The sequence below is a fragment of the Pituophis catenifer genome, unplaced genomic scaffold, assembly GCF_029215685.1.
Source record: "Pituophis catenifer annectens isolate HBS135680 unplaced genomic scaffold, rPitCat1.0.hap2 SCAF_2, whole genome shotgun sequence".
NCBI classification, from domain to species: domain Eukaryota; kingdom Metazoa; phylum Chordata; class Lepidosauria; order Squamata; family Colubridae; genus Pituophis; species Pituophis catenifer.
The window spans coordinates 193,961,365-193,974,839 of NW_027256882.1; the positions used below are offsets into that span (position 1 = coordinate 193,961,365).

The following is a 13,475-nucleotide window of genomic DNA, read 5'->3' on the forward strand; positions in this document are numbered from 1 at the left end:
GTTTAAACCGCCCCCCAATAGAACTGGGGGTTTACCACTAAGCAGAAGAAAACCTCAGGATTTCTATATGATTTCCCCCCTCCAAGGAATATACTATGTCATCCCAGTCATAGCTTCAGTTCCGTTGGCTGTTCTTGCTTCCACCTGCAGAGAAGAATCTAAAATAGGTCACCAACCTTTCGGACCCCAGGGACCACTAAATTCATAATTTTAAATCCCGCGGACCACTAATATGATCTGCCTAATGACCGGCTGGGTGAGTGTGGCTAGGTGGTCATGTGACTGGGTGGGCATGGCCAACTCCTTGCCTCCCTGCCTGGGCTCCTTAGGGCCCCAACAGGAAGCAGTTGCTGGAGCTAAGCAGCCACCAGGAGAAAGAGTTGGCAAAACAGCTGGCTCAGTTCAATTTGGATCTGACCAAGGAGGCTCAGCAGAAGCACCTCACTGAGGACTATGAGCATAGACTTTCCAAGCAGAGAGAAGACCTGCTGGAGTGCAAGGCCAGGTGCTGGCGCTTGGAGGCTCAGTGGGATGAGATGGTCAGCAGTTCCAGGCCATGATGCAGTCCCACTGGAACAAGGTCCTCCAGCTCTTCACCACCAGCGGCAGTTCCTTCTAGCTTTCGTCCAAAGCAGTGGTGGGTTTCAAAATTTTTTACTACCGGTTCTGTGGGTGTGGCTTGATGGGCATGGCAGGGGAAGGATACTGCAAAATCTCCATTCCCTCCTCACTCCAGGGGAAGGATACTGTAAAGTCTCCATTCCCTCCCCAATCCACCGGAAGGTCACTGCAAAATTCCCATTTCCTCCGGATCAGCTGGAACTCGGGAGGTAGAGAATAGATGGGGACCGGGCCAGTAGGTTCTCCAGAACTGGTCAGAACCTGCTGAAATCCACCTCTGGCCCAAAGCCCCACACCAGGAGGCTGAAGCAGACCCCAAGTCAGAATTTCTGCCACCCTCCAACCCACACAAAAAGACCCCGAGGGGGGAGACTTTCTACAGCAACACAAAGGTTCATGCATGTATCCAGCCTAGGGACCGTAGTTTGAGGACTCCTGATTTAGTGCAATATAAAAAATGCAAATAATTTTTCTGCGGACCACTAAAATTTTCTCGCGGTCCATCAGTGGTCCACGGACCACCAGTTGGTGACCGCTGATCTAAAAGTTAAGGAACCGGGCAGGAGCGTATTATACAGCAGCAAACTGCTGACTGAAGTTATTGGGATTGTGGCTCGCGTGTTCCCAATTGCAGTCCCAGGATCTCGGAGAGGTTTGGAAGAGAGACGACCATGCAAATTTGGCCAACGTCGATTCGCTTATCGAACTGCAGCCCCTTGTTCGCTGAGGACTTCTTGTTAAGAGGCAGGCAACGCCGATTCGCTGGCTGAGTTTTGCCGGCAACAATCGGGGGCGTGTGAGGCTAGGAACGCGCTCTTCATTGGCTCGCTGCGTGACGAGGCGGGGCCGAAAAGACCGCCCCTCCCCTTGCATAAAACCCGGGAGCGGGGGCGAGGTTCCTGCTGCAGTAATTTTCGATAGCCTCCGGTGGAGCTCCTCTTGCGTGGTCGTTCCCACCGGCCGGCCGTCGGTCGACCCCTTGCGCTGCTTCGTGCATTTCCTCCTGAAAGGACGATAAGGGCTGCTAGAGCCGAGGCCGGCCATGTGAGTAGCAACGGGACGGACGCTTTCGTCGTTGCTTGCCTTCCTGTAATGCGCGGCCGGTTTTCCTGCACGGTTGCGGCGCTTGCCGAGTTGCGCATTGCAGCATCGCCTCCCCCCCCCCACTCTCCCTTTCTCTTTTTTCGGTTGTCCGGTGCCGAAGTGAGATGGAGCTGGGACGGATGCCTCATCCCATCTGATGGCTCCGCAGTTTTCCTTCTTGCAGCGGGTGCTTCGCCATCTCCCCGGCCCCTCGCTGAGATTCCTGCCCCCGGCCCCTGAATAGTTTCAGGCGAGAGGTGTACGATGGCCGGAGGCTCCAGCGGTAATACAGGTGGCAATGGAGGAGAGGGGTATTTTCACAGAACTCTAGAAGGCACCTTCGAAAATGCCTTTTTTTTTGCCTTGAGTACAAGCCGGGACAAAGTTTACGTACCGATATGTTAGCGCAGGAGATTGTCCCTGTATGAAGAGATAAAAACGCAGCAGGAGTTTTGTGTGACCAAACTCTACTTGATATGGGTTTCTGTTGGAGGTGTATGTGTGAACCCGGGTAATAAGGTAGCTGGTTAATTTAGTAGGTATTAAAGTTGGCCCCCTAATAATAACTCCGTTGAAAGAGCAATTTGATGATGGAGGATTCATCATTGAAAAAAGAAGCAAATACTGTTGTATGCGCAGGGCGCTTGCGTGCAAATGACTGCAGATATTTCTTTGCTTGGGCAGTAGAACAGAAAGCCTTAAGTTTTGTTCTCTTTCTTGGGTACTCCTTGCCTTTTCCATAAATTGCATTTCTCCTGTCTCCTCCTCCATCTATGACATAATGGCAAGATTGCTTATGGAAACATTGCCTGAAGCTTCTGATGGCATTTTTTGCCAGCCTGGCCATTAGTCTGTAACCTTCATGAGTTTTCACGACTGCCCCCATTGCTGTGTTGGAAAATGCATCCTTGTTTCTCTGAATTGATTTATTTGAGGGTTTCTTTGACCAATTCCTCCTGCTGCAGTAAAGCCAAATATATCTAGCAATGTTACTTATTGGTAAATGTTTCTGCCTCATGACACAGCAGTTCTTTTATGCTTGCAGACTTGCTTTTCATTTAACTGCTCAAGTTCTAATCATATCTGTTAATATTACTCAAGTAGTACATTCCATGAATTCAGCACACTTCATAATCAGTGTCTGATAATGAGTCAAATAAATAGTGTTTTATAGAAGAAGATGAGAGGGTTAAATAATCCTCTCCCCCCCATATCTTTCTAAAAAAATGGTTACTGAGGTAAGGGGAGAGTTGAGTGACTTCTTGAAACATGGCTGTGTCATCTTACTTGCATTCTCTCGGTGAGGAGACACTGTCATGACCTGAATTTAGCAGCTACAATGAGATGTCACAACTGTGCCATTGAACCTTCACTTGCCTTGCACTGGCTTTCCAATAAATTTGGCCTACGATGCTTGTTGTGGATTCTGCTTCAATTCTTTATATCCTTGAGCTCAGATGAGTCAGAGCAATGCTCCAATATATCTATCTCCTGACAATACTTCTGAATTGCAATACCTGAACTGCTCTAAGTGGCATATAAATTAAATAAATAAACAGTTGCTCTTGGGAGAGAGAGAGACTACGTCTGAAATATAGTTCTTCCTTTGATTTAATAGGTACTGAACCCATTCTCTTTTACATTCTCTAGTATTTTTCACTACTTCTTGCATTAATATCAGGCATTTGACATTTATTTGTTAGATCTAGAAAGTCACTGCTTCTAAATCCTCTTGATTAACAACTAATAAACAGTACAACAATGTAAGATAGTGTGAATTCTATTATTATACAAGAACATAATTGTTTGTTAGACCTAAGTCTTCCATGTTTATTATTTATTTATTTATTTATTGGTTCGATTTATATGCCGCCCTTCTCCGGAGACTTAGGGTGGCTTACAATGCGTTAAGCAATAGCCTTCATACTTTTGTATATACCTGCTTAGTAGGGTCCTCTTAAGGTGCTTTTACTTTAAAGATGAACAGTTCAAGGATCTGATTGGCCCATTTCTTTGGAAAATTTGAATATATTTCTCCTTGTCATTTCCATGTTGTAGTGCTTGGGTTTCTTGTGTGTTGATAATAAGCCTGCAGCTAAATTACAGTTGTATGTATTAATGTGCTGGTTTCTGGCTGAGTATTGGACATAGGCATCTGCATCATCTCTCGTACTTGACCTGTTTCCACAGGTCTGATCCAGCTCAGCAAGGTGCCCCAGGGACGGGACAGGAAGGAGGTGAAAATGCTGCGGGGGGCCCTGGTGCACCTCCAAATTTGACCAGTAATTGGCGCCTGCAGCAGACTCAAGCACAGGTGGAAGAAGTAAGTGATTAAAATGGTTCTTTGTGGTCCTCTGCTGTTGGTGAGAGACTGGCCATGGCAGGGGGAGGAGTCAAGTGGGGAATTAGTCTGGAATCCCTATGTAGGCACAAGACTGACTTCTCTTGAATGCCATTGAACCTTATCTAGTTTGGCCCAAGTATAAACTGGCAGTCTGAGAAGATTCTTGTGTTATAGGCATGAACTACAAAATAGCTAATTGAATTATTCAGGTGTGGATCTGATTGTTCATGCCTGACATCTGGTTTCTCTCTTGCTAGGAAGCTAATTACCCTTTTTCTTCAGGTGGTGGATATTATGCGTGTGAATGTGGATAAAGTTTTGGAGCGAGATCAGAAACTCTCAGAATTAGACGAACGAGCAGATGCTCTCCAAGCTGGTGCCCAAGTATTTGAAAGTAGCGCAGCAGCGCTCAAGAGAAAGTATTGGTGGAAGAATTGTAAGGTGAGTAAGAAGTGAGCAGCTTATTGAATGTATAGCTGCTGAGGCAATCCTACTTTTAAAAATATTTTTATTGTGAGAAAGTGTTACATAAGATTAAAAATATGGAAACAAGGACACTTAGAAAAAATATAAAGGAATAAAAGAAAAGTGAAAGATAACAAAAGAAAGAAAAAAGAAAGAAGCAACTTCTGATCTTCTTTTCAGCCCTTACATAGTAATTACTATTTCCACCCATCCCCCAAGTTACATATCATGGTTCCCTTCTTCCCATAAACAAATCTTTTTAATAAATCCCCAAATCCCCAATTCATTTTTTATCCATTTCAGCCAAAAATCTATTCAGGGTTTCCAGTCTATATAAAAGTAATTGTTCCTGAGCCAATCCTACTTTGTTATAATAAAACCACAGTGAATTTCCTGAACAGGGGAGAGAGACTGATAGATCAGAAATAGAGCCAATGTTTTGCATGCTTAAAGTTATAGGTTCAATTTGGAATGTTTCCAGGAAAATGCTGGCATGTCTGGGAAAGTATAGTTGGGAATCTGGAAATTAATGCCAGACAGAATAATGAGTACTGGGATCAATGAACATGAGCATGAATATGGACTTGGAATAAACAGTTTCAAGTGGTCCATTGTCCATCTTTCTTGGAGACCTTGATTTTGCCAAAGGAGATGATGTATGAGGGTTCTCTATGGGCTAATTGTAATTCTTCTCTTTAGATGATGATCATGCTGGGAGTGATCTGTGCCATTGTGGTCATTGCAATTGCACGTAAGTACTAAGGGGAATCAGAGTAGCTGAGTTTGTGAGTCACAAACATTGGCTAAACAGCAATGTTTGCTTTCCCCCTGACATGGAAATGGTACTGCTTTTGTCTCTCAGCACTGCTGAAGGCCAACAGATCAGTAACAGTTCTCCTTTCAGGATGATGAGATTTATCACTTGCTGTGTGAGAGGCAGGCAGTGTGGGTGGGAGGGGGGTTTCCTTCTACTGATGCTCAACCGTGTTTGTTAAATGTGGGATGCTTGGTGTAACATGCCCTCTTGTTTTCTCCTTTCTCTTCCTTCCGTTGCTTCTGTTCCTAGTTTACTTTTTTACCTGAGAATGTGCCCCTTCCCCCTTTCCCCACCCAGTCTATAGCCGCCTTACCCCATTTCCCTTTCCAGACCCAATTCTTCTTTCTCTTTCCTTTCTGGCTTTGTCATCGATTTTCTGTTAGTTTTGTTTGCTTCCATTCAAGACTGTAACACACTGTTACCAGATTTGAGTTGACCTCCTTCACAGCTGCTGCAGCCTCTGAGTGGACCAGCTCATTTTTGGAGGGTGGCAGTGGGCCTAAGGGGAAGAATTGTGGAGGACTGAAGAAGTTTGTTGATTACACCTGGGGTTTCACTTGCAGTCTGAGATATCCTTGAATCTTCTGAGATGTCTTCTCCTTTGAGTCTAGAGGAAAACATTTCCTTTAGCCACCAACAGTATTATTAAAAACTTCACCAGAATAGAGAGAAGAAAAGTTGGGTCTCATTATAATAGTGATACTGGTATTGTACCATGTAACCAGAATTTATGGAGTTTTCCCTTAGATTCTAATACAAACTCCTGTTGATGCTCTGGTGACCAAAACTCTGATTTTATGATGACTGCCAGCCATCCTTTACTATTTCATATCTTGGATTTGGTAGAAAAGTTACTGGTTTGATTCATTAACCTTGGCTCCAAGAACAAGTATGCCTTTATTCCCAATACTGCCAGAATTAGGGGTGAGATGAATAATATGGCACATGGGATTAGGATTATCCTAGTGTACTGCCTGAAGTCCTTGCTTTCAAGGGCTGGGTGGCTTATTTGACTGAATTAACAGTTAAGGGAGGGTCTCACTGAATTGGGAAGTCCCATATTGCGTGCACCTTAGTGAATAGGAAGTTTAGGAGCTATGTTCTGGAAACCTCTGCAGTATATTTAGAAGTGTTTCCTTCTAAAAGCAATGTGCTATAAAGTCATGAAACCCTTTCCGGTTTCATGACTTGGAAACAGCTATGCAGAATGCCAAGGATTCTGGAATAATGCGTGACTATTTGTTTTGATGTGCTGTTTCTCACCACATTTACTTTCAGGTCATCCCTTGGTAATAGTTGTCAGAATATACAGTGACACGTGTAGGTGAACTCATGCTCATTTAACCCCTGTTGAATAAGGTATAGGGCTCCAGGGTGGAAGGAGTTCAGAGAGTGTTGAATATAAGTTTAAATATGCTGAAGAACGGTAGTTTTCCTGATTCCAGTCTAAGGCCTTATAAAACGATGAGGCTTAGCTTGGTAAGAGGTCTTGTGCTTAGTGTCAGTGGTTGACCAAAGAATATTGTTGCAGGGGCTCAGACGCTGTAATGCTCTGACAGGATTTATCAACTAGTGGCCACTGGGCTTCATTTATTTTAACCTCAAACCAATTTTATCTGGCTCCTAAACATTTGTTCTGGCTGTGCTAGGAGTAACCCTATTCTCACCATAGCATGCTGCAGAGATGCTGATTTTTTTGCATGTTCACTGCAGTGCACCAGCATTTCATTTGCAGAGTCCATCTGTTTGCAAATCCCCATCTTGTTTCCCCTTTGTGGGGGGAATGATGGAGGAGAACAGGAATGGAGTTCCCAACTTCTTTGGACAATTCTCTTCCTATTTCGGTGGGACTGTGTTGATGGAAGTGCAACACCTGAAGAGGAGCCGGGGCACAAGGTGTGATGCTGCTGTCAGTATGAGAGGAAGCACAGTAAGGTGTACAGCCCCTTCTTGATTTCTTCTGGACAAGATCTTGGTTTAATCTGCTGCTGTATTGTTTTGAGAGAAGGCCACTAGGCTGCTTTCTTCTGCTTTTCTTGTCTGTTTTCATAGATGTTGTATGTTACGCCTCTTCCCTTTCTATCTCCCCACTTCTCCATCTTTATGCATGGGCAAACAGTACCCCCATTTCCCTAGGCCCTCTTTGCCTAAACCAAGGGACTACTTTCTCTATGCACAGGACTTCAGCCGCTTTCTCACACATGTGTGGTTTGTTCTTGTGAGGAATGCAGCCATAATGTTCTTCTGGCATGTGTAACTACCAGCTCATGTTAACAACCTCCGCTAACAAATACTTCTTGACCCACTAAAATGAGTGGGGATCATCTGTACTGGAGTACAGGAGGAAACAGGATTCTATTGGCAGGTAGTAAAGCAGAAGAATGTAGACTGAAATAAGAGTACTAAAACAGTATTGTCTGAATATGTGTAATCTGATGTGAGATAGATCACAAGTGGCCAACATGGCATCTAGATAGATAGATAGATGCAGGAGAGCTGGCAGGGGAGCTGGCTCTTCACTCATGTGGATTCTTGTTCATTGCTGCATAAAACAGGCTGCTCAGTAGTTGATATGTACAATTGCACAATGAATATCGTGCAGATGTTGCACTGAATATCGAGTAAATGAGCAGCATTTGTGCTTAATTTGGCCTTGTAGAATTTTTACAGAATCGGCTGCAGTTAACAGCAGAGGAAGGCAAGTTCTTTGGAAGAATCCTGATAGAGGGCAGCCTTTGACTAGGGCTTAAAAATATCCCTTTTTTGAGGGGGGGGTGTTGCCTAATCTGCCTCTCCTGTTTATCCCCCATTATACTGGCATAATGCATTTTCTATTTCTTTTGCCTAAACCAATTTAGCCAAATAGCTGTTACAAGCAGAATAAACAAATGTCAAAGAGAACAAAATGCTAACAGTGTAATATTCCTAATTAGTTCCAGTGTGGAAATAAACGGTATACAACTAACCTCTTGGATACAGTGGTCGAGAGCGCATGAGAATTTATTTGGATCCTTCTGCTTAAATACAAAGCTGCTCTGCAAAAGAGTTGTATGATGGTCTTGCTTCTGTAAAAGGAATTCATTAACTTGCTGACCCTGCATGAGAAAGTAGTGATGAAAGGCACACCACAATGTTGTCATGATAGGCTTTGTGCTGTTTGACAACAACTTGTGCCCAGTTTATGCATACAAGAGAAGCTAGAAGTAGTAGAAGTTCATTTGTACTCTCATATTCATAGTCTACTTTTCTATTATTTCTGTTCAAGTCAGAGTATAAGACCAAAAGAAACACAGTTCTCAGATGGCACTGCTTTTGTTATGTGTAGATGATATGGAAATGGTGCATTAAGATCTTGGCCAGCTGCTTATAAGACAAGTATATAGACTACAGCATCCTGAAATTAGAGCAATACTTGTCTGTCTTGCACTGTTAATATGGCACACAAGATTAGGATTGTTCTAGTGTACTTATACGGTATCTACCTTCAGTCACTGCCTGAAGTCCCATTATGTTACTTCATCTGCTGCATGCCAGATACATTTTCTCTACACTCCATCATATGCTGATTTGAATGCAGAGACAGTATTGGATTTGATACAGATGTACTGGAAAAAATTAACTGTCCTATTGTATATTAAATAATTCATCTTCATTTCCAACTGTAGCACATGGAATGGGAAGCTATAACTTGCTGACCGTGTATGTGTACACATGTACAATGTATATAAAAGTGTTGAGAGACGTGTTGTTTAATTCGGTGGTTCTCAATCTTTTCTTACCTATGAACCTCCTTTAAATACCTTTTGTGGCCACGGACCACCAAGACTTAACTCAAGATTTAAATCATAACATTTCTTAAAGCTGTGACAACATCGCAGCCCCCCAGGGGTCCGTGGACTACAGGGTGAGAACCACTGATTTAACTTATAGATATGGAGAGGATTCCAAACAGCAAGAACAAATAGCAATAATACATTTTTTAAAAAGACATCTCCAGAAGGCTACAAAGCAAAGGTATCTTAAATGAAACCTGAATGATTATAGAATGGCACTGGTACTCTGGGTTTCGGTCACAGTTATACTTCCCAATCAAAATCATAGGATTTTTTCCTCTTTCGTTTTCAGAAAACACATTTTTAATTTGATATCTCTAATGCTAAAAATGCAGAACAAAACCAAAACTTTTTTTTTTTTGCCAAAAAGAAAAAATGCCCAAAAGGGGACCCTTATATATGATAGCTACAATCATTTTATCTGGTTAAGTGAATATATTAGTAAACATTCAGAGAGTGTCCACTTTGGGGAAGGGAGAAGTAGCTTAGGCTGTCCTTATGCAGTTGAGGAAGAAGGACATCTTTAAGAATTCAGAGGGAAGCACTGCGAGCAAAACATGATGTTGATGGGATTCTTGCTTCATCGCCAATATGAAAATCTTCACTGCTGAAAGTATTTTCCATTTTTACAAGCTGTAATGTGCAAATAGCAAATATTTTGTGGAGAGAAGGGTTAAAGTTCTAATTTTGTAAAATTGTTAAATTAGAAGGGCTGAAGATCCATGCCTTTCCTTTTTTGTTGAAGATGGGCCTAGATTGATGGAACACTAGTGGAATCCTCATAAATTAATCTTTTCTTTGTGTAACATACAGTTATCATCCTATGTAGGTAAGTGGGTTTCTGCAGAACCTCTGGCATACAGACCAGGTACCTGTATTAAAACAACCGTACTTTCTAAAAATATAAATTAGAAAGTCTGACCTTCTAACGCCATCTTGGATTTTTTTTATACAATACTATTGAAAGGGATACTGATGTTCACATAACCATGTTTTGCTCGTGGAGGGGTATCATATTTGTTGAATGGGAAACAGCGACAATATGAAGCCCTTCCACCCATTTCAAGAATGAACCCAAGGCTAAGAATATACTGTTTTTGTAGCATTAGGTCCCAGGAGAACAAAGGAAGTGAGAAAGAGTTTAGGTCCTTGTTTAACGGAAGTCATTCACAGGGAGATACACAATATAGAAGTTGAATATTGAGTCTCTGAGTAGCGGAGCAAGACTTAACATCCATATTAAATGCATAATAAAGTATACAGTCTTCAAAGCTTGGATTTGATTTCAAAGGAAGAGAAGTGGATGAAAATCATTATTATAGCTTGCTTAAAGAAGCACTGATTGAAGTGTACCTTGGTAGTTGATGGACCCAGAATTAGGGATCTTTTACTTTTCAAAGTATGGAAGTTTATCCATGTATATGTACCCTGTTTCCCCAAAAATACGACCTACCCTCAAAATAAATTCTAGCCTGATTTTTCTGGGGGTGGGCCTACCCCCAAAATAAGCCCTAGTGAAGTGGGTGGGCATGGCCAGCACAGGAGGCAGCCCTTCCCTTTCCCGGTCACTTCATGGCTGCTGGGCCCCTTAACCGCGGCCCGTGGATCAGCTGATCCAGTGAAGGCTGGAGGTTCTGTCTCTCTGGGTGCCCGGAGATGTTTCCAGCGCATTCTTCCTAGCCCCAGCCCTGCACACGGTGCCAGGCAACCTTGCAGCCAAGGGCCCGTCTGTTCCACAGCTCACCTTGAGGCTATGGAGCAGGCAGTGACCACAGTTTGTGCTTTGCCAGGCCTGGAGCTCGGGTGTTGCTTAGGCTGCTGCTACGATGAGGCAGAAAGCCATGTGGCCCGTTGGAATCTGCTTCCCCCACACCTGGCTGCTGCTGCTTGAAAAAAGGACAGGCAAATGTGGAAGATTGTGGAAAGCACGTGCTTACGATAGAAGCAAAGCCCAGCCTATCCCTTTCAAGCGATCAAATGCCTCTCTGTGTGTGAGAGAATGAGAGAAAGACATAGAGGAGAGAGAAAGAAACAACGGAGGGGAGTAACAAGAATTGCAGGCAACATTGTTTGAAAGGGTTTCCTGTCTGCCGTTTTTCTTTCTTTCACTCACTCACATGCACATTTGATGAGAAATGGCGAAGGGCAACCGGATAAGGGGACTGACCCTCCCCGACTTTCAGATCGGCGCCTGCTCAGGGTGGCGCCCCGAGGCACGGCCTCTGTGTGGGTGACCCACGCATGGCCAACGTGAGAAATGGGCTCCCTCGCAGTGCCTCCTCTCTGGGCCTCGCCTGCCTCGGAAGCCAGGGATCCTGCAGGCATCCTGGCCACTTAAATGCTGCCTAAATCCCCAGATTTGGGGATGTCAAACCTCATGCTGCACCGGTATGTCAAACCTCATGCTGCAAGGCTTGTTGTGCCATTGCGCAAGAAAGAAAGAAAGAAAAGAAAGAAAGACGGACAGACAAGGGTCTCTGCTGCTTCTGCTTTTGGCTGGAAAGCAGAAGAAGCAGAGACCCTGGCTTGTTTCTTTCCCTCAAACTCCACGCGGGAGCGGCGGCACCGCCATGAGGTTTGTCATACTGGGGCAGCCTCTTGGAGCAGGACCCTGTAAAGTTTGTTGTGACATTGCACGCGTGAATGGCAGTACTGCCACGAGCTTCATCACACCACTGCAGCTGGCATCCTGCCGCTTGCGGCTGCACCAGTATGTTGAACCTTGCACTGAGGCTTGTTCCATTGTGCGTGCAAGCGGAGGCACCACCGTGAGGTTTGACATACCGGCGCAGTTGCGAGGGGCAGGATGCCAACTGCGCCAGGGTGATGAAGCTCACAGCAGTGCTGCCGTCAACGCGTGCAATGCCACAACAAACCTTTGCAGGGTGCTGCTCCAAGAGGCTGCGCCCTCGCAATGAGTCTCATTTCTGGTGGCATTTGGGGGAGAGAAAGAAAGACTTCTGCTGCTTCTTTTGCGTTGAGCCAAAAGTTCATAAGAGGATGGAAGGTGAAATGCCAAACTGAACCCGTACCCACACCTCATATATGGACCGCCCCTGAGCAGTGCCGGGGCTGGAGAGGCCATCGGAGGAACCCCACACAGTCTCCACCTGCTTCAGCTTTACCTTTTCCATGGCAGCGGGCATTAGAAGGGTGCTGTCCCAAAGGCAGAGAGGAAACCCTTTCAAACAGTGTTGCCTGCAATTCTTTTTGCTCCCCTCCATCCTCTTGTTCTCTCTCTCTCTCACACACACACACACAAACAGACATTTGATTGCTTGAAAGGGACAGGCTGGGTTTTGCTTCTATCGTAAACACGAGCTTCCTATAATCTTCCACAATTGCCTGTCCTTTTCTCAAGCAGCAGCAGCCGGGTAGAGGTGGGGGGTGGGGGGTGGGAAACCGATTCCGACAGGCCGCATGGCTTCCTGCCTCATCTTAGCAGCAGCCCAAGCAACACCCGAGCTCCAGGCCTGGCAGAGCACAAAGCGTGGTCACCACCTGTTCCATAGCCACAAGGTAAGCTGCGGAACAGAGGGGCCTTTGCCTGCAAGATTGCCTGGTGCGGTGGGCAGGGCTGGGGCTAGCAAGAGTGCGCTGGAAACATCTCCTGGCACCCGGAGAGACAGAATGCCCAACCCTCACTGGATCAGTTGATCCATGGGCTGTGGTTAAGGGGCCCATGAGGTGACCATGCTCGCCGCCTCCTGCACCTCAAAAAAAAAAAAAAAAAGAAAGACCTCCCCGAAAATAAGCCCAAGTGCTTATTTTCAAGCCTAAAAGAAAATAAGACCCGGTCTTATTTTTGGGGAAATACGGGTATTAGGATTGTTCTAATCTTAGGAAGCTTTCATATCCTCTTTAGCTGTTCTTGGTTTCCAGTGCATATTTTCATGCTGATACTTGGCTGCAATCAGCAAAGAGTTCTAGCTATCTCAAGGGATGGGAAAAATACCAAAAATCTTGTGTTTGTTTTTAACCTACAAGAAAGGGGTTAGATGTCTTTGTCTACTTGAGTTTAATTTGATCAGCAAGTGGCCTCAAAGAAAAGAAACGGAAAGTAACAACCAAGATCAAATGCAGAAACTTATTTCTCAAAATATAAGGGGGAAAAAATACACAGCAACCATCTTTTTAATTTTGTTTGGTGGTGGACAGATACAGACTTGAGAAATTGCACACACCAAGGACAAAATAGGAAAGAAAGGTGCTTTCATGTCACTGGATCTGTATCCCCAGAATTCTTTTAGATGAAATTCAGGCCTGTCTTCTCTGGGTGTGAGAATCCAGCTAACAAGTTAGTTCCAAGTGC

The 13,475-nt window shown here is 44.5% G+C and overlaps 1 protein-coding gene across 1 annotated transcript; it reads left to right on the forward strand.

Moving 5' to 3' along the window:
- The first annotated feature begins 1,586 nt into the window (after positions 1-1,586).
- Positions 1,587-8,069, forward strand: VAMP1 (vesicle associated membrane protein 1). Its single transcript, XM_070934473.1, has 5 exons — positions 1,587-1,665; positions 3,895-4,027; positions 4,331-4,489; positions 5,213-5,264; positions 7,990-8,069. Coding segments are annotated over exons 1-5 (426 nt in total). The 5' UTR covers positions 1,587-1,663.
- Positions 8,070-13,475: the final 5,406 nt, after the last annotated feature.